Genomic DNA, 24,836 nt, shown 5'->3' with positions numbered 1-24,836 from the left:
ATAATACCTATTTATTTATTTTAATAATTAAAAAATATAATCTCTCTCTCTCTCTCTCTCTCTCTCTCTCTCTCCCCCTCCCTCTCTCTCTCTCTCTCCCCTTTTATTCTTCCCAAACACCATTGTTGAAGAAGCATAACCCAAAATCCCCTGTCGAGCATCAAACAAACAAACACACCATGGGATGGTTGTTTCCGGCGAGATCAAGAGGAGCTACAACCCTCTTGACGACTGCAATCGATGTTCAACACCTCTACAACCCTCCTACAGTCGAAAAAGCACAACCCCAAACACTTCACCTCAATCTTTGGTATTGTAGCTACTCTGATTCCCTTCCAAATCGTTGTTATCGATGACGAGAAAGAAACCACGATTAGGCTCGCCATGGAGCAGCCTCGCCACTTCCTTCGGTTCTTCATCGCATCTTCGCACCTTTCCTTACTGAAGTTGCTTCCGCAGCTTACCTGTTTCCCTCGGATATTCCTTCCTTTATTCTCTTTCGCATATTAATGCTTAAGCAGCCCTTGTTGCTTCCAATCTTATTCTTCCCTAATCAGTTCGATTAAGCACCTGTGTGAATGAGCTTTCTGAAGTTCCAGTCATCACTTGGGTGTTGTACAACATCTTTCAACTGGCGGTTAACCCGATCAACAAGATAAGGAATAAATGAGTGGTGGTTAGAATCCGGCACTCCAAGTCCGATTAGGTCTGTTAAAATCCTTTCCTTATTTCGTTAGTTTCTCTTTGTTGTGAAGGTAGGTCACGAAGATCAACACGATCACACCCAAACTGTACACATGATTTTTTTTGTTTGATTTCTTGAGCTTTGAAATCAATTCATATTTCTAGGTAAATATGATGAACAAATGGTGACCATAGGATCAAGGTTGATTGAAATCAGCATATCAATGAAAATGAATAGCAAAAGATCAGCATACCACAAGGACCAAACATGTAATTTACTCTAAAGAAATATAAATCGAAGCAAATAACTACAGATAGAGCAAGGTTAAGGCAGATCAAAGATTCAGGTCTGTAGTCTCGATTGATATTCTATTTGTTCTTTAACTTCAAGGGATGTTGATTGTTGATGATAATGGGGGATGTGATCATCGGCTTAACATGATCCGATTCATGATCAGGTAGTGGCAAAAGAGGGTTGCGTCAGGGTCAGATTGAATACGTTGAAAGATCTGATACGGTGGAGGATGGAGGATCCATGTTGATTGAAATATATTTGGATTTTTCCTTTTGAATCTTCTATTTAATTGTGGTTGGGTAAGTTGGAGGTGAAGATAATGGTTCCTATCATGCTATTGAGGAAGACAAAGAGGACATCAGGAGTGAATTTGGAGATTCAGGAAATCTAAGAGAGTGGGATGGAGGATGAATGAGGTCATCTGGTTATGTATGTTTATGTGTGAAACGAGAGAGAGAGAGAGAGAGAGAGAGAGAGAGAGAGAGAGAGACCACTTTTATTTTTTAATTGTTAAACGAAAAAAATATGTATTAATTTTTTTCTTTTAAAAATGGGGATATATTTTTTTAGATGCAAAAATGGTCTCTTATAAGTGAAAAGACAAATATACCCTCATTTGGGAGGCACATGAGGGGGTTAACAGCAAAAACTTAACAGAAGTTAAGTCGGGGGACCAATTATACATACAAACTAGGCCAAAAGGATCATGAATCCAAAAAAGTCGAGGTTTGGATTGAAACCCCAAAAAAATGCATACCATAGGGACCATTTTTGCAACTTTGTCTAATAATAATAATAATAATAATAATAATAATAATAATAATAATAATAATAATAATAATTATCAATGTAAGGGTAAATTTGAATATTTTTGAAAAACTTAAGGGTAAATCCAAACATTTTTGAAAATTCAAGGGCTTTACTGGTATTATGTAACCGATAGGTTACCTAGAAACCGGTTATAAGGGTAAAAATGAACAAATTAAATAAAACTTCGAGCTTTCCTGGACCTAAAACACGTTTAATGGTAAAACCGACATTTTTATGAAAACTTAAGGGCTTTTATATCATTTTCCCATTTCTAAACCAGATCAAATCGGATGATTTCCTCAAAAAATGGGTAGAACCAATGTGATAAAATCGGTAAAAAACTATTTAAACCAGTTTATTGACATGTATAGCTGGATTTCATTTAGGGGGTGTTTGGAAAAAATGTTTATTACTTATTAGCTTATAAGCTAATAAGTTAGAAGGAGTTAACTTATGAAAACATGATTTATTAGTAGTTTGTCACTACTATAAGCTATTTTTATTCAAACACTTTTTTAGCTTATAGCAGTGTAGAACCGATAATAATCTAATAAAGTGTTTTGCCAAACACCTCTTTAGTTTGTTAAAAAAACAACCTATTTCTAAAAAAAAAAAAAAAAAAAAAAACATTTTGAGAGTGTACACAATTCGAAGTCCGATGCACATCGCCACTAGATGTAGGAAATTTCTTGGTCGAATCAATGTTTAAACCGAAAAACGGCATCATACCTGTTCAACTAAAAAACCGGTTTAGAGGGTGTTTGTGATTACTAATTAAACAACTTATTGACTTATTGTGGTTTGACACTACAAATAAGTTATTTTGAACGTTTGGATGAGAGAGAGAATTTGATAAACACTTATTTGCTTAAATAAGAAGTTTTTATTTCTCCTTATTTATGTTAGAAAAATAGGGTATAAAACAAAATATGATCATTGGATTCTTCAAGGATTGTGTTGGTTGATTTCCAAGTCAATATTTCTTGTTTATGCATGAGTTACGAGAAATTTGATATGAGATAATCATTAAAAGAACAATTAAGATTCTAAGCACAAAAAAGATGATCAAAACGAAAGAGAATGGTTTGTATATAATTTCATCTGTCTCAAAAAACGTAAGAAAGTTATGATAGCTTTTAGAATTAAAAAAACAACTGCCTCTGGATAAGGCAGTTAAGGGCCGGATAAACAAACGAATTTATAGTGAACCCCTCGAAGATTCAATAATTTATATTAAGGTCCTTATGGTAAATTTGTATTTTTTTTTCTAACTAGCTGAATGCAACCGCCAAGAGGTACTGCCCATTGGAACCCCGCAAAAGGGGCTCGGCCCCCTTGACCCCCGCTCATTTGCTCACACCGGGATCAATCTACATTAATATAAGTTTGCACTCCGCATCTTTAACCTTGTATTAAAACTAATATATAATTCATTTTGAAAAATATATAAAGCTCATTACATAGAATGAAAGGGTGATATTAAAATTACCAACAATTTATTTATAATTCCTTAGAAGATTACTAATTACCTTTTTACATCTTTTTATTGTAACCTAAAAAACCATATATAAAATATTTTGACAGCTTAATTATTCACGATGTAAATTTTTTAACGATATTCTCTAGAAAAAGAAAACTAAACTGTTTGTCTCTCTTACATTCTAAGCCCTTCGATTTTTTTATTTTATTTTTTATTTTTAATATTCTTCTTCTATCTTGTCTTCGTCTTTCTCAATTTAATTTTCGTTAATTTGTATAGGTTTATGCTTTTATCAAAACATTTGTAAAAACGACCATTATATCTTTTTTTTTTTTTTTTTTTTTTTTTTGTGAAACGACCATTGTATTTATCTTGCTTTATATATATATATATATATATATATATATATATATATATATATATATATATATATATATATATTAAAGATATGAAGATTAGGAATAATGACATTTTTTTAGCAGAAATGGTTCCTGCACTTTGTTCCTCATTTTTTTTACTTATTTTGATATTTTTGGTCATTGCAATCAATATTTTTACACTTTTTAGGAACTTTTTAATATTTAAAGTTTGGCCACAAAACTTTAACGATTTGACAACTTTGATCCATTTTCTAAAAATTTGCTAATTCCTACCCCTTTAATTCTTTACCGTTTTGAAACTTCTGATCCTTGCAGTAAAAACTTTTACATTTTTTCATAAAAACATGAAGAAAAAAAACGGTTCGGAGCAAACTCCGGGGTTTTCATCCTTCCGACTCACTCCGTTACCATTTAGCCGTTAAGTCATGGGCATTTTTGTCATTTCATTACCAAGGGACCATTTATGAGGTTTTCTATTATTTTTTTAATAAATAAATAAATTTAATATGCAAGGGTCCCACGTCTCTCTCTCTCTCTCTCTCTCTCTCTCTCTCTCTCTCGGTTATGCTGACACCAATCTTATCTCCAAGAATCTCCTTAACCTGTAAACAATAACCCATTTACTAATTAGGTTAAAGGATCCAACCTAAATCTACCAGTATTTCAATAGATTGTATGCTCGATGTTTTCAGGAACATATGAATTGTGATTGTAAATGTAAACTCTTTTTAGCTCCTTGGTGCACTTATTTGCTCGTTCTTCTGTAACATCAAATATCAGTCTCCATTTTGCAAGATCATCTCAGTGAAATCAAAGAGCCTCGACCACCCTTCCCCTCCCTAAATGTCTCTTCACCTTCTAAAAAGGTTTCATAAATTTTAGTACAAAACCTACTGCCACCCCTATATCGGAAGGAGCTCCTCAAATTGCAGTCAAAGCTCCAATTTTTGGTTCATGTAACGCAATTAGAGGCATCACAAGGGTTCTACGACGATTCATATACAAAACCCAGGTGTCATCTCATCTTATTCAACTCCAATTCGGGACTTTCAACTCCACCACTCAACATTGATGGAAGAAACCAACAGCATTGCACAAACTTGCTTAGAAGACAAAACCAAAACCTAAAGGTCGACAACCTCATGACTAATCTCCGCAAACTCAGCTTAATCCTAAGCTTCGAGCAACCCAAATCTCTTCTCCGACAGATGGAAGAAAATCAGTTAAATTTTAGACAAAATTATGAGAAAAAGATATAGATTTGAGGCTACCGGAGGTTACCTGAGGTCTTGGTAAGCTGCCTTAGGGCCAAATCCCACTTTCACCCTTTCCGAGTCCCTCAGTTTCATATTCCCTTTGTATTATATTTTTGCAGGGTTCGTAACTTACAGGAGCAAAACATTAGATTGAATGAAACTCAGATATAAATCATTCCAATCTGGGTACAATGCCCCTTGATTATGTGTTGTTGAAGAGAAGTCAACATTTTAACTTCATATGCTTTTGCAATTAAGGATTTTATGCTTCAAATAATTGAAATTCATTACTTCTAATATTCTTCTCCAGATTCACCTCTATCTCTATGTCATACATCTTTTGGTGGTATTCTAGTGTTCATCTCTAACAACCTCACAATTACTAGAGAAAACAGAAGATAAGGGGGCTATTGGTGGGATATAGGGTTTTGTACGGTTAGGTTCATGGTAGATGGTGGAGGTGTTTCTCTAGAGGGCAAAAAGAAAGAAGATAGATAGAAGAATCAAAAGGATTTTAAGGGAGAGAGAGAGAGTGTGTGTGTGTGTGTGTGTGAGAGAGAGAGAGAGAGAGAGGTGGGACCCTTGCGTATTAAATTTATTTATTTATTTAAAAAAAAAGTAATAGAAAACCTCATAAATGGTCCCTAGGTAATGAAAAGACAAAAATGCCCATAAATGGTAATGGAGTGAGTTGGAAGGATCAAATATTAAAAGTTTTGAAACCACAGGGACGATCTGTGAAGTTTTTTGAATTTAGGGACTAAACTTGATATTTTCGAAAACCACATAAACCATTTTTGGAGTTTTCAAAGTTGCAAAACAAATATAATTTAATGCTATAAAAACAATATTATAAATGACAAAAAAAGTTGCAAAACAAATATAATTTAATGTTATTGGTATTATAAAAAAGTAGTATTATAAATAACAAATGATAAATTATATTAAAATTTTGAAAAGGTCACTTAGAGATGTTTTTTTTTTTTTGTTATTTTACACATAATTAGAATTTGTCAAATACTAAAACAAAACTTATCAGTTTATTATTTTAACACCGTATAAAACAATTCAAAAACTTTTCATAAAACTTCATTTTATCACTGTATAAGCTAATAAATATTTTTATAAAAAACATAAATTATTTTAAATAAAAAAATTCAAATGCCCCATAATATTGTTTGTATAGTTATATTTTTTATTCATTGCAAAATAAAGGTTCGTTAGATCTAATGTTCAAAAAATAAGAAAGTATAGCACTGCTAATTATACATGAAATTATAACTTTTTGATTAAAACACTAAAAATAAATGATTATTTACTATTTATAAAATAAAAGGAAATTTAATAAATTTATTATTTATTAATATAAAATAGTTTATTAATTAGGCACAATTAATTAATTAAGATAAGTAGTTAAAGGTTATGTGCTTAATCTCATTAAGTTAATGGCTTGAAAGTTATTACAAAAAGCCAATATATTTTGGTGATTTTATTGTTATGAATATATTTTGGTCTAATTATTATTAATAATGAGATAGGTCGGACTTCATTTACTAACCGAGCTTGGAGGTGCGGGATGAACACTCGGTGTGATAATTGTGAACTCAAGAATAGGGGGTTTAGGGGCAACACCCCTGGGTGTAGGGTTCCAAGGGTCTGTAGCCCCTTGGCGGGGTCTAGGGGAAATGCCCCTATGTCGAGTATGACTCCAGCCATTCATTTTCCTGCCAAAACCTTTAGTGATATCATGATGATGTCATGAGTTGGTTATTTCATAATAACCAATGATTTTTGGTGCCAAAAGGATGCAACTTCCCGTTTAACTACTTTTCCCTATATAAAAATCATTATTTGGTTTCCAAAAAGGGGTTGAAATTTTCATATACGAAAATTGTCTATTGATTCATTCTATCTCTCTAGAACAAAAAACAACAATGTATATTTTGTGTTTTTGATTCAGAAGTGGCTTGACTTATAAATTGAAATTATTTGGATTATCACAAATATGATTTTGTGATATCCCATATTATAAGATCAAAATCACAGATTTTAAAAAATGATTGCAATCATGATCCAAGAAATATCCAGGTAGATAGATATTCTTAAGACCCCAAATTTTAACACATTCAATACAAACAATCTTAAATTGATTCCTCCCTTTCTCCCTTACTTCTGTCGCCTTGTTTTTACCCTTGGTGTGATCAACGGGAAAGGAATAACACAAGAAGGTGGTTAATGTTTTTTTGGTGATTGGAAGTCTAGACGAATTCTCGTCTCCTATGTGTGGTTATAAATAAAGGTGACGTGTTTAAACTATAATCGTATACATCAAAGGAATCTTACAACTTGAAGTAAAGGTTCTAAGCATCCTATGGTTGGATGTTCTTGGTTAATTTTCTAGATCCTATTAGATCCGACTTTGAAGTACATTTTAATATGGTTTATCTAATACGTTCTTATTGTTGTACTAAACCGGTTATATATATATATATATAAATTGTATTATTTCAAAAGAGAAAAGACAAACAAAATTGTTGGATACCATGATGTTCTTAACCACATGTTAAAAGAGCTCAAATGAGGTTATAATGTTGAGATGCATAAACAAATTTGATAGAAATTCAATGTAGTTGCCCTCTGAGTAATTTTCATATAAAATTTGTTGAAAAAGAAGTCAATTTGGGGATGATTTGGAACTAGATAATGAACATGTGTCTTGGATCTTAAATAGATGAAAAAGATGATTATTTATTAAGAAATGATATTAACCTAAATGAGATAATTTTTTAGTTGAATGATCTTCTACATATTGATTAGGAAAACAAATCAATCATGTGAGGTAGTGTTTGAATATATAACTACTAGCCTTATCTTATGTTAAGTGTTAAGGTTATGTTAACAAATTAGTTGAAAATTAATTTTTAACATATAAGTTAGTTTGAAATAACTTATTAATGAACTACTTTTAGTGTTTTAGTGTCTTAACAAAGGCTAAATTATAATAAGGTAGCTTATTTTTGTGGACTAATTAAATATAATAGCCTTGAGTAGGACAAATAGATCATGGGAATAAATTACAATAAAAGAAGTACCAAAAAGAAAAAGTTGGGTAAAGTTGTGGGGTAAAGATGACGTATAATGAAAACATGAAGCATATTAATGTCAATTAGTCAAAGTGATAGTACCATCCGGAAATTAGGACAAACGTACCTTCCTCACATATTTGCTCCACCGAATAAAACTCGCCTAAGTTTCGATAGCGATTTTTGTGTTTCCCAAAATAACCCCGTCAACTATTGCCGTCGCTTTCTGTCCTTGCGCGTACGGCTGTTATACTTTCTCGTCAAATGACCTTATTACCCTCGAGTCAATTATCTCGAATATTAAAAGCTACGTACGCTTAAGGGACAAAAATAAAAGAAAATCATGAACAAAAGTTTATCTTTTTTTTTTTTTTTTTTCTTCTTCTAAATTTAATGGCTAGTGAGAAAAATATTAACATATTTTTAGTTTTTATAATTACATTAATTTAGTAATGTTAGATATTTTTATAACTAGATTTAAAACATAAAGACATAAAATTTGGAACTTTCACTTAAACAAGAAAAACAAAAATCATATATATGTTTCCATTTGAGATCTTTTGAATATGATGAACAAGATTAGTTTTTGTTTCAAAACTCTCTTAAATCTTTCATGACCTATAATTTTTTTTTTTTTTTTAAAATTTTTTATAATTGTTCGTATTTTAGATATGATTCTCATCACATGTTTATATAGATACAAATATAATCAAATATGAGAGATAATATGAATTTAATAGAGTTTGAGTCAATTAGGAACTCAAGACACAAGATAAAAATAGTAAAATTTTATCTTCATTTAATAATAAAATTGATTCATCAACAATTTTAATTAATTTATATAATAAATCCGAATTTAATTATAACAATATACATTTAATTTAAATAATATCTAACAAGTAAAACACTAATATAATAATAATATGTAACACCGCTAATATTGTTATTTGTTTTATTAAAAGTTATTACTATCATTTATATAACTTTTTTTTATTTATTTTTCGGAACGAAAGATAACACTCTAATATTAAAAAAATCGAATTTCTAGTATTGAATAAATATCAATATAAATATATATATATATATATATATATATATATATATATATATATATATATATATATATATATATATATATATATATATTTGAAAATAACATGATGAATCACATAAAAAAATGCTAACAGGTGGCTTCTTTAAGGGCAATAAAGTCTTCACAGGTACGAAAATCAGCCAATCAATTTCATTGATGGAAGAAGGAAAAAGGGCAAGATTGTAATTACATCGATAACCCCATTCTTCATCTTCAACCTTCACTTAGTTATCAACTGCCCCAATAACCAAACCAGCCTATTTCCTGTTAAACGGTTACTTCAAAGAGCATCTTCACCTCCTTTAAATTCATCTAACAACTTTCTTTCTATATATATGTTTTGAAAATCTCATTTCATTGTTTTATCATACCAAATTTCCTTTCACTTTTTTCTCGAGCTGAAAATGAAGAAGCAAAAATGTATCCAGGAAGATACTGAAACCAAGATCAACCCTTTTGATTTTCTCTCAGAAGAAATCGTTTTTTCAATCTTAGACTACCTCACACCAAACCCATTTGATCGAAAATCATTCTCTTTAGTTTCAAAATCATTCTACTCAATTGAATCTCGCCATCGGAAAACGTTAAAACCCTTCCCTCGTACCTCTAATGATCATCGTCATGATCAATTAAAAAACCTTCTAAAACGATACCCATTTGTTACACATCTCGATCTTTCCCTCTGCCCTCGAATCACTGATGGTTGTTTGTCATACATAGCGAATTCTTGCGGAAAAGCCTTGAAATCCATCGATCTTTCTAGGTCTAGGTTCTTTACACAAGTGGGGCTCTCGTATTTGGTTTCAAACTCTGTTAATTTGGTGGATATGGATCTTTCAAATGGCGTACATTTGAATGACACTGCAGCTGCTGCTGTTGCTAGTTGCCGGAGTTTGGAGAGGTTGAGTTTGACTAGGTGCAAATCGTTGACTGATATTGGAATTGGGTGTATTGCAGTTGGGTGTTCGAATTTAAGGGTTTTGAGTTTGAAATGGTGTTTGGGTGTTAGTGATTTAGGGGTTGCTTTGATTGGTGTCAAGTGTAAGAAGATTAGAAGCTTGGACCTTTCTCACTTGCTGGTATACAACAGTTCTCCTCTTTTCCATTTTTGGTAATAATTTTGGCTAATTGTTTATTTTTCATGTTATTGTGTTATAACTTGTTTTGATTATTTGATATGCTTGTTATCTTTCCTCTAATTCATGCACTATGTGAAGTATTTGATAGTAGTTTTTTTTTTCTTTCTATATGTAGTTGCTTTCACCCTTTGTTTTTATCTTGTCAATTGGTTCCTTTACTTGTGGTTTTTGAGTCATATCATTTGCTTTCCAACTTCAAAATTGATGAAAACTATGAAAGTATAGAAATAGGGTATTATGAAGACTAAGAAAATGTATGTCAAACTTAAAATTAGAAAATACAGGTTTGAATTTTTAAAAGTCTTATTTGGACATATATTGGGATAGAGAGAGCAACTGAGGGGAAATCACAAGCTATTAGCTTATTAGAACCTTTAAGATTTTATCTCTATGTGAATAATAAACAAAAATCGTATTAAATGTGATGATGTTATGTTAAAACATTGACATAAACCAATAAATGATGTGACATAGACCGGTATATGTTCACATGCTATGTTTTGTTACTTTAATGATGAAAATAAGAAAATGTTTTTTTTTATGTTCATGTCACTATTGTTGTCTATATTACTTATAATAGATTTTTGTCCGATTAAGAACACGTCTTGAATTGAAATTGCATTTTGTTTTATGATGCGTGACAAGAAACAACACCACACCTGTGGGCCCCATGTTCTAAAAAGTTGATATGGGACCCACAAAGTGGAAAATGATAACTTTTGATTGTGGGTCACAAAGTTGGTACCTTGTGGGCTACTATGTACCTGATTTACATCTTACATGATGCTCTTGGAGCAGAGCAGTGTGGGTCAGCTCATGGGTTGCTGAAAGAATAACTTTTTTTGCATATATTTTTTATAATGATTTGTGTTACTTTAATACAATATTGGTTTCTCATTCTTTCTTTTTTCATATTAATCTTTTTATAGATCACGGAGAAATGCTTACCTTCACTTTTAAAGTTGGAATTTCTTGAAGATTTGATTTTGGAAGGATGTTGTGGAATCAATGATGAAAGTCTTGTATCCCTCAAACAAGGGTGGAAGTCACTTAAGGTATCCATTCTCAAGAAAAAGACTAAATATAATTATTTTTTCTTTTTGTATAAATCATTTAAGAAACTAATTCATAATTATACTCTTCACAGACATTGAATATGTCGTATTGTGATAATGTTACACATGTGGGAGTTTCTTCATTAACAAGCACAGCCAATTGTCTTCAAAACCTTAACCTATCATACGGGCCACTAGTAAGTCCTATACTCATTTATATTCTTACCTTTAATCAAATGATTATCTAATTATGATTCTGATTATTTAAAATTACAAGAGTAAATTACACGAATGGTCCCTATGGTTTGGTGTAATTTACACGTTTGGTCCCTAACTTATTTTTTAACTCGGAAGGTCCCTATTGTTTGTTTTTGTTGCGCGCTTGGTCCCTGTCTTACCTAAAAAGACTATTTTGCCTTTGATGTTTTAATTTATTTAAATAAGGTGGGGTAGGAAAGATAAGGTAAGGTGAGGTGGGAGTGGGGTTGGGGGTGTGTTTATTTAAATAAATTAAAAAATCAAGGGTAAAATAGTCTTTTTAGGTAAGACATGGACCAAGAACGCAACAAGAACAAACAATAGGGACCTTCCGAGTTAAAAAAATAAGTTAGGGACCAAACGTGCAAATTACCCCAAACCATAAGGAAACTGATTATTAAGTTAAATGTAAAATTTGGTCTACAAGAATATGAACACTTGTATTAAACTATATTTCAAGTGAAATATTTGAGAAAATGACAACATACTTGGGACATGGAATGGCAAATTTGTAAAATTTGGGCTTAATCACTTAATGGGAAAGCCTTATTTTCTTGAATTTCTTTATTTAGTACTATTTCCACATTAAGAAAAACTATAAACTAAAGAAAATTCTTAACACATGATGTAATTCAGGTAACTCTTCCACTTTCTGAAAGTCTACAAAAGCTTTCTCAATTGCAATCAATCCGCTTAGATGGATGCCACGTCACCTGTTCGGGTCTCAAAAGCATTGGGAATTGGTGTGTATCACTTAAGGAGCTAAGCTTAAGTAAATGCTCAGGTGTTACAGATGATGGGCTTTCATCAATTGTGAAGAAACACACGGATTTAAAAAAGTTAGACATCACATGTTGTAGAAAGATTACTCAAATTTCAATTGCCCATGTGACAAAATCTTGTGGGTCCCTTGTTTCTTTGAAGATGGAGTCGTGTACGCTTGTTCCCTTTGAAGCTTTCTTTTTGATAGGGCAAAATTGTCCTTTTCTTGAGGAGCTTGACCTTACAGATAATGACGTTGATGATGAAGGTATGGTTTTTCATCTTCATATCGGATTTTGTATCCATGGCAATGGGCAAAATTGGAAATGTTGCAATTTTCACGAGACATATAAAAATGGAAATGGTAAATGGTGTTTGTTTCTTTGTTTGTGTAGGCCTAAAGTTTATCTCAAAATGTTCTCAACTCTCTGTCTTAAAGCTTGGAATATGTATGAATATAAGTGATGAAGGGCTTATTTCTATTGGAAATGGATGCCCAAAACTTAAAGAACTCGATTTATACAGGTTTGCAAAAAGAAACACTCGTTTATCCCCATTAACTAAAAAAGAAACAATACCTAACTTGTGAATATGTTTTTTTGTTGTTGTTTAGATCAATTGAAATCACAGATAAGGGGATTTCTTCTATTGCTCATGGTTGCCCTTCACTTGAAATCATCAACATTTCTTATTGTGAAAACATCACCGATAGCTCATTGATCTCATTGTCAAATTGTTCAAAGTTAAACACACTTGAATCCCGAGGATGCCCTCGTATCACATCTTTAGGGCTCAAAGCCATTGCAATTAGATGCAAGCAAATCATAAAGCTTGACATCAAAAAATGCCACAATGTCAATGACTCCGGGATGATTCCACTTGCTCAATTTTCACATAACCTCAGACAGGTAAACCCTAGACCCTAAACCTTAAACCCTAGACACAGTCTGCATACATACAATACGTATGAGGCACATTTTGCCTAATACATATAATGTATGATGATTTTTGTTGCATATTTGATGTACTTATTGGTTTTGATGTTTTTTTTTTGTATAGATAAATTTGTCGTATAGCTCGGTGACAGATGTAGGGCTATTATACCTAGCAAGCTTAGGGTGTTTGCAGAGTATGACTATTCTTCACATGGAAGGGTTGACTCCAGTTGGACTTGCAGCTGCATTGTTTGGATGTGGAGGCCTAATGAAAGTGAAGCTTCAATCATCTTTTAGAACTCTGCTACCACGATTAGTTCTTGAGCATTTAGAAGCTCGTGGTTGTGTTTTTCATTGGAGAGATAAAGTGTTTCAGGTACATCTTTATGAGTAAATCATGTTTATCAAAAAAGAAAAAAGTAAAATCAAGATTATATGAAAATAATGGAGTTTTCTTTTCTTTGTGAATTGTGTTTTGCAGGCTGAATTGGATCCGAAATGTTGGAAACTACAAGCAGAAGACATTGAATAGGTGTAATTTCCGTTTCCATTTTATATCTAGTGTGTATGAGTTTTACTAGAATAAAATATGGTGTGGATCAACAACAAGTGGTATGCATAAAAGATAACTGCCTAGAAATGGTTTGGATTTCTGTATGATGATGGAAAATCGTGGTTGTTTTCCATGCGGACGGATTGTACAAATGTAGTGTGATTCCTACAAGGTTAAGAGACTTGCATTAACTTTCTATTTGACTTTTAATGATTTGTATTAGAGACAACTTGGTTTGGAAGTTGATATGTGGTAATGCAAATGATGTGAGTATTGATGTTATTATAGTCCGTTGACAAAGTGGGGTGTTCCAATTGTTGTTATTAATCTATCAAATTCATCAAAAGAATCATATGCAATAATATTGTTGGGAGTTGTGGTCTTAGAACAAGCAATAAAGGGATAGTTGAAGTGAGTGGAGTGTTACATATCAACTTTTTGTTGAGAAGGCAGAAAGGCCATAGCATAAATGAATTTTGAACGCTTAAAATGTCTACAAATGTTCATGAGTTGCAATTCGTATCAGTTGAATATAGACTGATTCAGTGTAAGTGTCCCAAGCACATTCAAACAGTAAATTAAATGAATGGTCCCTATTTCATGCGTAGTTCCTTACTCTATTTCTTTTAACTCGGGTCATCCTTCATTTTAAAACTTGTTGCCTTTTTTTTTTTTTTTTTGGTAGCTATTAAAGTCACCGTTGAAACACCCCACATGCAAGGCACACATGGGTATTGTAGTCTTTTTCTTTTAAGAGAGTGCAAGCGTCATTTTTATAACCCGGAACATTTAAGAAGGCAAAATAACGATTATTCTTTCCGACAAGAAACCCCACTCACACTCAACACACACAATTACAGAAAACCTTAAAGTGGGCACCCTCAATCACAACTGTTTGGCATGGGTACATGGCAATTTCGTGCGACCATGACTAAAGTCAATATTGGATGTCGATATGGTAATCATTCGTTGGTTTTGTTGTTGATAATTTTGAATATACTATGTAATTATTTGAAATTAATTGCATGGTTTTGTTGATAATTTTGAATATATTACGTGATTGCTCAAAATTAATGTCAATGTTTTTTCTTTCACAGCAGAACATCCAATGATTTTCTCTATTTTATTAAACCACGGTGGAGAGTTTATGAAGTTTAATTGAAAAAAAAAATCATCAAAGGGAAGCAAAATATTGCGGATTTAATGGGTATTGGTACTTTCTTAATTTATTGAAAGATCTTGTATGCCCAAGAGTCATTATAAAATGATATTGCTAATAACATATGATTATATAGGGTCACACATTATAACATGTTACCACTAATTGATTATTTATTAGAGTAATTTTGAATATTAATAAATATAATCAACACTTGTATTTAATTAGAAACTTATTATTTTACGGAAATAATATTTTACTAAATAGAAATATATTATTTGTGAAAATAATATTTATTGGAGAAATAATAATTTATGACATATATCATAAAATAAGATTATTTATAAGTTATATTTATATCTCAATAAATGTGTTTTATGCAGATATAATAGAAATCAATTCTATAAATGCTAGCCTTTTATATATATATATATATATATATATATATATATATATATATATATATATATATATATATATATATATATATATATATATATATATATATATATATTTCTTTTTTGTGTGACCTCTCATGCTTAAGAACCGACAAGTTCTACTCACGACAAGTGGTTCGGATCTAGGTCGCATCATTTGGCGCTATCCATTTGTGTGACAACAGATACGCAAACCCTTCTCTCTTTGTCCCCTCGTGCAACCAACCATGGTGGAGAAACCAACTGGAGAACCATCGGAGCCACCACACAGTCCGATACACCCAATGGGACCGCTGGAGACAATCAACACCCTAGTCTTCTCACTCCCCGGAGAGCAACAATCAATCCTCGAAGCGCCATCGTCATTAGGGGACCCGTCGCTAAACCTTGAAGCCATACCAGTTCCCGGCGGCCCGTCGCCACACGTTGCAACGGCTACGCCACGAGATTCACCCTTAACTCCTGTCACCACCATTACACATACCACCTTACCCCAAAACCAACAAATATTCACCACACCGCTTCCATTCTTCAACACCGTTTCCCCTCATGGCACCCAAATCACAACCGTCGCACCTCATGCGAATAACCTATACACACACAACACCATGTTCAACACGAGCGCTGCATCACGACCACGAAACTACCAGTTCCTAACATCATGCGCCACACCAATGATGCCATCTTCTTTTTACCAGCAAATACCTGCAGGCCAACAACAAATACCTATAACCCAACAGCCAATACCCATGGCCCAACAACAAATACCCATAAGTTAGGGACCAATAACCATGGCCCAACAATAGACGTCCTTAATCCAACAACACAATCCCTGTCACATATAATCTCCCAACTTTGAACCAGCCACTTAACCAGTACGGCCTACCGATACCATATATGACTGCCTATAACAACATGCTCGTACAACCATTACTGGCAATGCAACAACCGGGATACCATTTCAACCAGCAAATCCCAACCCAAGACTGCTCGTCACGAAGCGTTGTGTCGTCGTTCGTCAAGGAACTCTTGGAATACGAAATCCCCAACACCGCTAAACTACCCCACCTTAAGACGTATGATGGAACTACCGACCCAGATAGTCATATCAACATGTACGAGTGGACCATGACGTCTCTCAAGTTATATGAGAGATTCTGGTACTTCCCCACTACCTTGGACGGTAACACAGGAACATGGTTCAAAACGCTACGACTGTGCAACATTAACAACTTCAGCCAGTTGAAATACTTGTTCCTAACGAACTTCATGCAACTCCGGAAATACAAGGGCGATTGCCACTCAATCATTGGGTGCAAACAAAGGGAAGGAGAGTCGGTCGATGACTACTTTTCCAGGTTCACCAAAGCTAAGTTAGATGTCCCGGGTCATGATGAAGGACTAATCACAGGCACATTTACCTGGGGGTTGCTGCCGGGATCGTTGTCCCAGAAGCTCATGGGCAAACAACCCGAAACAAGGGCCGAACTAAAAGAACGAGTGGAACACTACCTACGCCAAGAAGAAGGTGAAGCATCAAAGCAGGCGTACCTCAATGCCATGACAACTTCCGCTGGGAGATGTAATAACAACCCCACAATTCCCTTCGACCCCCGGGAAAGCAACAGGTTCATGAGTCGAGATAGGTGACTGCCAGGCCGTTTCCGACCTTTCTCTGGGGACGACAGGTGGGGTAGACGGGTAGAATCGTACGCGGTTGATGAGAAGCCAGCAGCAAAAGGAACTAAAACGCGATACTGTGAATACCACAATAGTCGAACGCATGAACACAGTTAATTGCGCGGTGCTAAAAAGGGAAATCGAAGAAAAACAGCTGAAAGGAAATGTGATAGAAATCGCCAAAAGTCTACGAGCCAAGTTCGATGCAGAAAACCCAAAAGACGCTCCTAGGAAAATGGAGCAAAAATTGGAGATTCTAACAATCCACCACAAAAAGGGTGGGAGGAGCGTATGGAGGACAATCGAGACATCACAGAGGCAATACAGGGGCTGACATTCTCCATGTGCGACCCACGCCTAACCGGGTGGAATAGGGACAACCCCCTGGTCATTCAAGGATCCATCAAGAATGCAGTCATCCACCGGGTATACATCGACACCGGAAGCTCAACAGGCATCATCTATGAGCATTGTTTCAAACTATTGCCAAATGCATGGAAAGAAGGCTTAAGGCCATCCACAGGCCAACTCACGGGATTCACTAGGCATAGCCTGTGGCCGCTAGGTATGATCCATTTACCATTCACACTAGTCAGTCAAGACAAAACCAGATGACAAACTTCCCTAATCGATTTCATAGTCATACGACACCCCTCAAAGCACAACATCATATTGGGGAGCCCAACCCTATTAAGATTCAGAGAATTCTTATCGACGATCCATGGGATAGTCAAATTCAGCACAAGTTAGGGTCCGGGCGTAGTTCTGGCTACATAGTCGAAGGAACTCAAATGTTACGAAATCATGCAACCAAAAGACATCTCAGTAGAGACCAAAAGGCCAAAACTAGACCCGTCGGACGGGGGAGAAGTAATCAACAGGGAACACCCAGACCAACGAGTGACCGTAGGGACGACCCTTCTTGCAAAAGAAAGAGAAGCACTGGTCCAACTACTACAAAGGTACAAACATGTGTTTGCATGGACTCCCGCGGGCAGGGTAGGGGTCGATCGAGGAATTATAGAGCACAAGCTGATGATAAAACCAGGATCCAAGGAGATGAAGCAAAAGAAGCGGGTCTAGGGAGGGGATCGAAACAAGGCGATCAACATGGAAGTGGCAAAGCTAACCAGTGTAGGAATCCTCAAAGAAGCAATCTTCCCCACATGGATCGCCAACCCGGTAATGGTGAAGAAAAACGACGGTAGCTGGCGCATGTGCATTGACTAATCTGACCTGAACAAAGCATGTCCAAAGAATGTTACCCGCTACCAGATATAGACCAAAAAGGTAGAGTCTTTGCAGGGTTTCCGATGGAAATGCTTCCTAGATGCATACAAAGGATACCACAAGATATTGATGAATACAAACGACGAAGAGAAAACGGATTTCAACATGGCTCATGGCACTTTTTGTTATACAAAAATGCCGTTTGGACTAAAAAATGCAGGGGCGACCTACCAGCGGCTCATGGATTCTCTGTTCGCCAACCAAATCGGTCGGAACATTGAAGCCTACGTCGATGATATGGTCATAAGCCCGGACGAGAACATGCTACTACGGGATGTAGAAGAAACGTTACAAACTTTGGAGAAGGCTAGGATGAAATTAAACCCTGCCAAGTGTACTTTCAGAGTTGAGGAGGGCCAATTTTTGGGATACTATGTGACGAAGGAAGGAATCCAGCCAAGCCCAATCAAGGTAAATGAGCTAGAGGAGACACCTTCACCTTGCACGTTGAGAGATGAAAAATCCTTGAATGGAAAGCTGATCGCGCTCAGTCGGTTCATCTCCAAGTCGGTCGAAAAAGCCATGCTACTGTTCAACACGCTGAAAGGATGCATAGAGAAAAACAACTTTAAATGGATCGCGGAAGCCGAGTCGGCACTACAAAAGATAAAGAAAGTACTCCATGCACTCCCCACTCTCGCCAACCCGATACCCGAAGAGGTATTGCAAGTGTACCTGTCCACATCAAAAGACGCAATTTCGTCGGTGCTAACGTTCGACAGACAAGGATGCCAACTGTCGGTTTATTTTGTGAGTCGGGCACTACAGGGACCAGAGATGAACTAACCGATCATCGAGAAACTGGTTCTCGCCTTAGTCTATGCAGCACGGAGACTTTGTCGGTAATTTTAGGCCCACCAAATAGAGGCATTGACAAATTTCCCAATCAAAAAAATACTCCTAAAGCCGGAGATGTCAGGAAGACTTGCGAAATGGGCCATAGAGCTAGGAGAGCGCGACATCACCTACCACCCCAGAACAAGCATCAAAGGGCAAGCCCTAACGGATTTCTTGCTCGAAGTCCCAGTAGAACTCCAGCAGGAAGCAACAAAGGCAGACAACCAAGTGTGCTCGGAGAAAGAGGCCAACCAATGGTGGACCCTTCATACAGATGGGGCCTCCAGCAAAGAAGGACCAGGTGCAGGGCTGATCCTAACTAGCCCAATGGGAGAAGAACTCACATATGCCTTGCGCTTCGATTTTCACACATCCAACAATGAGGCAGAATATGAATACCTCTTGGCCGACCTCATATTGGCGGTGACAATGGGGGCGGAAAGAGTCACAACCATGAATGACTCGCGCTTGGTGGCTAACCAAGTACCAGGGGAGTTCGAAACAAAATACAAGCTAATGGATAAATATGTCAAAGCAGTACAACAAATCACGAGTACTCTAAAGAGCTTTGAAATAAAACAAATCTCAAGGGGAAATAATAGGAGAACAAATGCTCTCAGCAAACTGGCGTCAACATTCTTTGGACACCTCTCAAAGGAAGTATTGGTGGAAGTACTAAAAGAAAGGAGTATCGATGAGCGACGGGTCAATTCTATATAAATAGCACAAACCAACTGGATGACGCCCATCATAGACTATATACAACATGGTATACTTCCTGATGACCACGTAGAGGCTCGGAAGACGAGGATACGAGACACACAGTACGCGATGATAAAAGGGACGCTGTAAAGGAAGGGCCATACGGCCCCGTGGCTCAAGTGCATAGATGGCACAGCAGGAAAGATGGCCCTAAAGGAAGCCCACGCAGGTTCGGCCAGAGCTCATGAGGGAGCAAGAGCGCTCATGGGCAAAGTATTACGCATGGGCCTCTACTGGCTAGATATACACCAGGATGCGGTCGAGCTAACACGGACCTGCATGGAGTGACAGACTTTCTCGCCAACGTAAGAAGTCTCGCCATCAAAGTTAACAAGCATAGTTATCCCCTGGCCCTTTTACCAATGGGGAATCGATATAGTCGGTCCCTTCCCATAGGCACCTGGGAAAGTAAAATTCTTAATTGTGCGCGGTCGATTATTTTACAAAGTGGATAGAAGCAGAGCCAATGAAATGCATCAATGGGAAGCAAGTAATCAAGTTTTCCTGGAAAAACATCGTGACAAGATTTAGGATACCAAGGGTCCTAATCAGCGACAATGGCCTACAGTTTGCGGAAAACCCCTTTAAAGATTGGTGTAAAGAAAAGGGAATAGAGCAAAGGTTCACATATGTGGCGTACCCTCAGGCTAACGGGCAAACAAAGGTGTCAAACAGGACTCTGGTACAAGGGATCAAAAAACGGCTAGGCAAAGCAAAAGGCAACTGGGTAGATGAACTATTGGAGGTTCTGTGGTCATATCGAACCACACCACGAACCAGCACGAAAGAGACACCATTCTGCCTAGCTTACGGAGCTGAAGCAATGCTACCAACATAAATAATGATAGGGTCAATACGCACGGAATACTGCAAGGAGAAGGAAAACAGAGAAGGCTTGAGGGAAAACTTAGACCTCTTGGAAGAGCAACGCGAACACTCGAGCATACGCCAAGCTGCCTATAAGAAGGCAGTGGAGAGATACTACAATCAACGAGTAAGAAACAAAGCATTCCGAGTAGGAGACTATGTCTTACAAAAAAACGAAGTTAGCCATGACCAACCTCGGGGGAAGTTAATCCAAACCTGGGAAGGACCATACAAGGTAGTTGAGGCACACCACAACGGCTCCTACTCCATTGAAACTCCGGAGGGAAGACAAATCCCCAGGACATGGAACGCAAGGAACTTGAGAAAGTTCCACATTTGAATGATGGCGAAACCCTATACAGAAGGGAAGACGAGGGCGTTTAGTTTTAAAGCAAAGGAGCAGCTCCCTAGATAGTTGGGAAAAAGAAAACGTCCCGTGGCCGGACTGATCACCCGAACCAAGCAACAAATGCTTGGAGCAGTCCAGTAGGGAACCAAAATATGAAGCAGTTGTACGTAAGAATTATATAAATAAACATGCATTTTCTTTAGTACGTAATGCAATAGATACATTCCGCATGCCAACAAAACACAGTGTAAAGGATACTTATTGAATCCTAGATGCAACCCATACAAGACCAAGAGCATCATACATAAGCACATATACAAGTATAACACAAAGTTAGCCCAACATAAAGCATGATCAGATAAAAAAAATAAAAAAATAACCAAAGCCAAACTATTGTTTGTTTACAAAGACTTCAAACCATAACAAAGGCCTTAGGGGCTACAAGGCATCCAAAAACAACATGATACAAGGAAAAAGGAAACATCAGTAACAATTTTTCACACCCTGAAAGAGCAGCTCTAAAAACTTCATCAGTACCATCACCACCACTCCCACCAACGCTATCATCACCATTCCCATTAACACCATCACCACTCGTCCCTACACCTAACTCACCTACACCTTCCTCACCATCATCAAATGTACATAATGCCCTCACCCTATCAACGTCCAAATGACCTAACCCAAGCAAACCAACAAAATCCATAGTCGCGAAAGCCAGTAATGCATCATCCAAGGCTGAAGAATGACTAGACCGTGAGTCGCTAGCCGAAGGATCGTACGTCCCGACATCAACCTAGGCTTTCAAATTCGCCCAACCTGACTCCTCGCCAACAACAAAAGCAGCATGAAGAATGCGACTAATGCCACCAATGAACTCAGGGTGCTTGAGGAGTTTGTCCATCACACGTACAAGACCCACCTGGAGGAGCCAACTACGGTCCGAGCTTAACACCTCTAGCTCCCGCTCGCGATCAACAACATCTCTCTCCATGCTCTCATTCTGAATCATCAAACCTTTATTTGACTGGGTCAAAGATTCCACTTGACCCTCTAAAACACCACGCACATCCTCCAACACTGACTTCCCCAAAACCAAAAACCTATTCTCATCCTCCAACCGAACAACCATAGCACTTAACTCCGCCACCCTGCTCCTCAAGCTAGCTTCACTCTCAACCAGGGAAGAATGCAAATGTTCCAAATTATTGAACTGTTGCACACGATGGGACCCGGCGGCTAGATATATCATAGCTTGCGCAATGACATATGCAAGGTTATGGGCCAAAATGACATTGCTCATGGAATCCATGTTATCCAGGGTGGCTGGAGGGAGAGCATGACATGTAAAATCTAAAGCAGCAGAGCGCACAGACAAATGAGAATCGGGTCCCAAACTCCATCCCGCGATAAACACAGTAAGAGCATGGACAGACCCTTGAAACAATTGCTCCGGACTACTCCTTGGAGACGGAGGATTAACACCAACACTCACAGAAATCAGAGCAAGGGGCTGATGAGACACCCTCTCAATACCCTCAGACTGTTGAACGTCATCATCGAGTATCACCAACAAATCCCCTAGATCGGAGGGGGGAGAATATAACAAGCGCATAAGATCGCGACGCTGCATCACCCGCCACCCAATGAGTCCTTAACCACCCTCAGGCGTTGGTCCGCTCATCGCCTGCACGACTTTCCTTTTTCCAGCAATCTGGAGAGCGCTGGTTACTATCCCAACCTTGCTATCCACCACGACGGCAACGTCCGATCTAGTAAGACCAGGAGACGGAGTCACAGGAGTAACAACAACGTGCGAACCCGGGCAGCTCTCCGACGCGGTTGAACTACCTACAGGCTGGGGGGATACCGAGATAACAACGGGCAAGCGTCGGGGGGGGGGGGGGGAGAGGCAAAGTCTCATACATAAGCACCAAAAGGTGCTCCAACTTCCCCTGGTAGCGACCCCGTAGTACAAAATCCATAGAAGCAGAGCACTCGACACCTGTTAAGCAAAACATGTATATATAAAAAAAGAGAAAAGGGGGGGGGGGGGGGGAGAAGGAGAAAGGAAGAAGGAAAAAGAAAAAGAAAGGCGAGAACAATTTACCCTTTGAGATGGTGTAGAACACAAGCATCTCCCCCCAGGAGCGCTAACTGGGGCTCATTTCGACACCAGCAAGAATCACCTCTGACATCACATCAACATCCACCTGGAGAGAACACAGGAGATCTGCAGTTGCCTGGTTATGAGGAAACAACTTAGGAATAGTGTCCGAAGGCATCACCGCCCGATGCTCACTGCCGAGCAACTCCCGGTTAGCCCACAACCACCAGTCTTGCCAATTCTTGGGAGGCTTATTGTCAATAACAAGATTATGCCCCCCTGCGACGGGCGGAGAAAGTATACCTGTCATTGGTGGCAGCAAATTGGAAGAAGTAATAGGATACGAAGTAATCGGGCATGATGCCGTTAGCATAACATATCATTTCGAAAGCCACCACCTTGTGAACGGCGCCGGGAGTCAGCATCTGCACGCTACACCCACATCGGTGGAGTATCTCCTCCCGAAAGTCGGTCAACGGGAGACGAAGACCAGCATCGAAGGTCTTCAGGTAAACACCCACCTTCCCGGGAGGAGGTCGAGTAATCAAGGAGCCGGAGACAGGAAACTCCACCCCGTCAGCCGGAGTAAGACCATACGCCTCTTGAAGTGTGACGAACTCAGAAGAACTAGGGATTGAACCTTGAGCGATAGCCATGACGGAAAATATAGAGGAAAGAAAGAGGAGGGTGAAAAGGCAGGGTGAGAAATGAAAGAGAAAACCGTTTGAAGAGCAATAAAAGGAAAAAAAGCGGGGTCTGCAAAAATCTCTGACATGTGACGTAACCACTGCGCGCACGTTGAAACGTCACATCGCCGGAAATGAAGCGACAGTCGAGTGAAACAACGATACGTGTACCAATAGTTAAGTCCCGAACATCATAGTTTGGCAGCATACGATATGACTACTAGACTGGGGGACTTGATGACGCACCCCTTAGAGCGGGCCCGAGACAGGCGAGCCTCAACAAGGCACCTCCGGTGGGAGCCGACTCAGCGACCCCAGACTCCCGCGAGGCGATCGCACAGAAGGCTTGCCCTCGCCAAAATACTGTCTTTTAGCTGCAACCTGGCAACGACGGTTTCAGGCGACAAAACGCCCAGACAGAGCACAATCACCTGGACCAATCACCGGGCTGAACACGAATGTGGAGCAGGACTCCTTAATAAGAGCGCCGGATCCTGTCGGGATTGCAGTACCGGTCCCTAGTACGGATAGAGGAAGATCTCCACTATAAAAGGGCCTTATCTTAGCCCCGACAAAGTAAGTTTTTCCTTCTCCAATCATATACCTCCACACTCTAATATTTAACATACTAACTTGACCGTCGGAGCGTCTTTCCGGGACCTCCTCCCGGAAAGCGGCTGACGTGTTTCTTTTTTGTGTGACTTCTCAGGCTTAAGAATCGGCAAGTTCTACCCACAACAAGTGGTTCAGAGCCAGGTCGCATCATATATATATATATATATATATATATATATATATATATATATATATATATATATATATATATATATATATGGAAAAGTGAATATACCCTTAAGGGTATATAAGTTTACGTATCCA

General features: G+C 37.5%; 3 protein-coding genes across 3 annotated transcripts; all 3 read left to right on the top strand.

Annotated features, from left to right (window-relative positions):
• Positions 1-9,281: 9,281 nt before the first annotated feature.
• LOC145010900 (RNI-like superfamily protein) lies at positions 9,282-14,065 on the top strand. Its single transcript, XM_078969470.1, has 8 exons — positions 9,282-10,160; positions 11,150-11,275; positions 11,368-11,472; positions 12,170-12,563; positions 12,691-12,820; positions 12,909-13,203; positions 13,355-13,606; positions 13,712-14,065. The coding sequence occupies exons 1-8, from the start codon at positions 9,486-9,488 to the stop codon at positions 13,760-13,762; spliced, it is 2,028 nt and encodes a 675-aa protein (XP_078825596.1). The 5' UTR covers positions 9,282-9,485; the 3' UTR covers positions 13,763-14,065.
• Positions 14,066-16,276: 2,211 nt separating this feature from the next.
• On the top strand, positions 16,277-17,029 carry LOC145010142 (uncharacterized). The gene has a single exon (XM_078968719.1). It carries the CDS (start codon positions 16,277-16,279, stop codon positions 17,027-17,029), a length of 753 nt encoding a protein of 250 aa, XP_078824845.1.
• A 2,232-nt stretch (positions 17,030-19,261) lies between these two features.
• Positions 19,262-19,906, top strand: LOC145010141 (uncharacterized). Its single transcript, XM_078968718.1, has one exon. The coding sequence runs from the start codon at positions 19,262-19,264 to the stop codon at positions 19,904-19,906; it is 645 nt and encodes a 214-aa protein (XP_078824844.1).
• The last annotated feature ends 4,930 nt before the right edge of the window (positions 19,907-24,836 follow it).

This window comes from Lactuca saligna, chromosome 8, assembly GCF_052625555.1.
Source record: "Lactuca saligna cultivar CGN05327 chromosome 8, ASM5262555v1, whole genome shotgun sequence".
NCBI classification, from domain to species: domain Eukaryota; kingdom Viridiplantae; phylum Streptophyta; class Magnoliopsida; order Asterales; family Asteraceae; genus Lactuca; species Lactuca saligna.
This window is presented reverse-complemented; position numbering and strand designations above follow the sequence as displayed.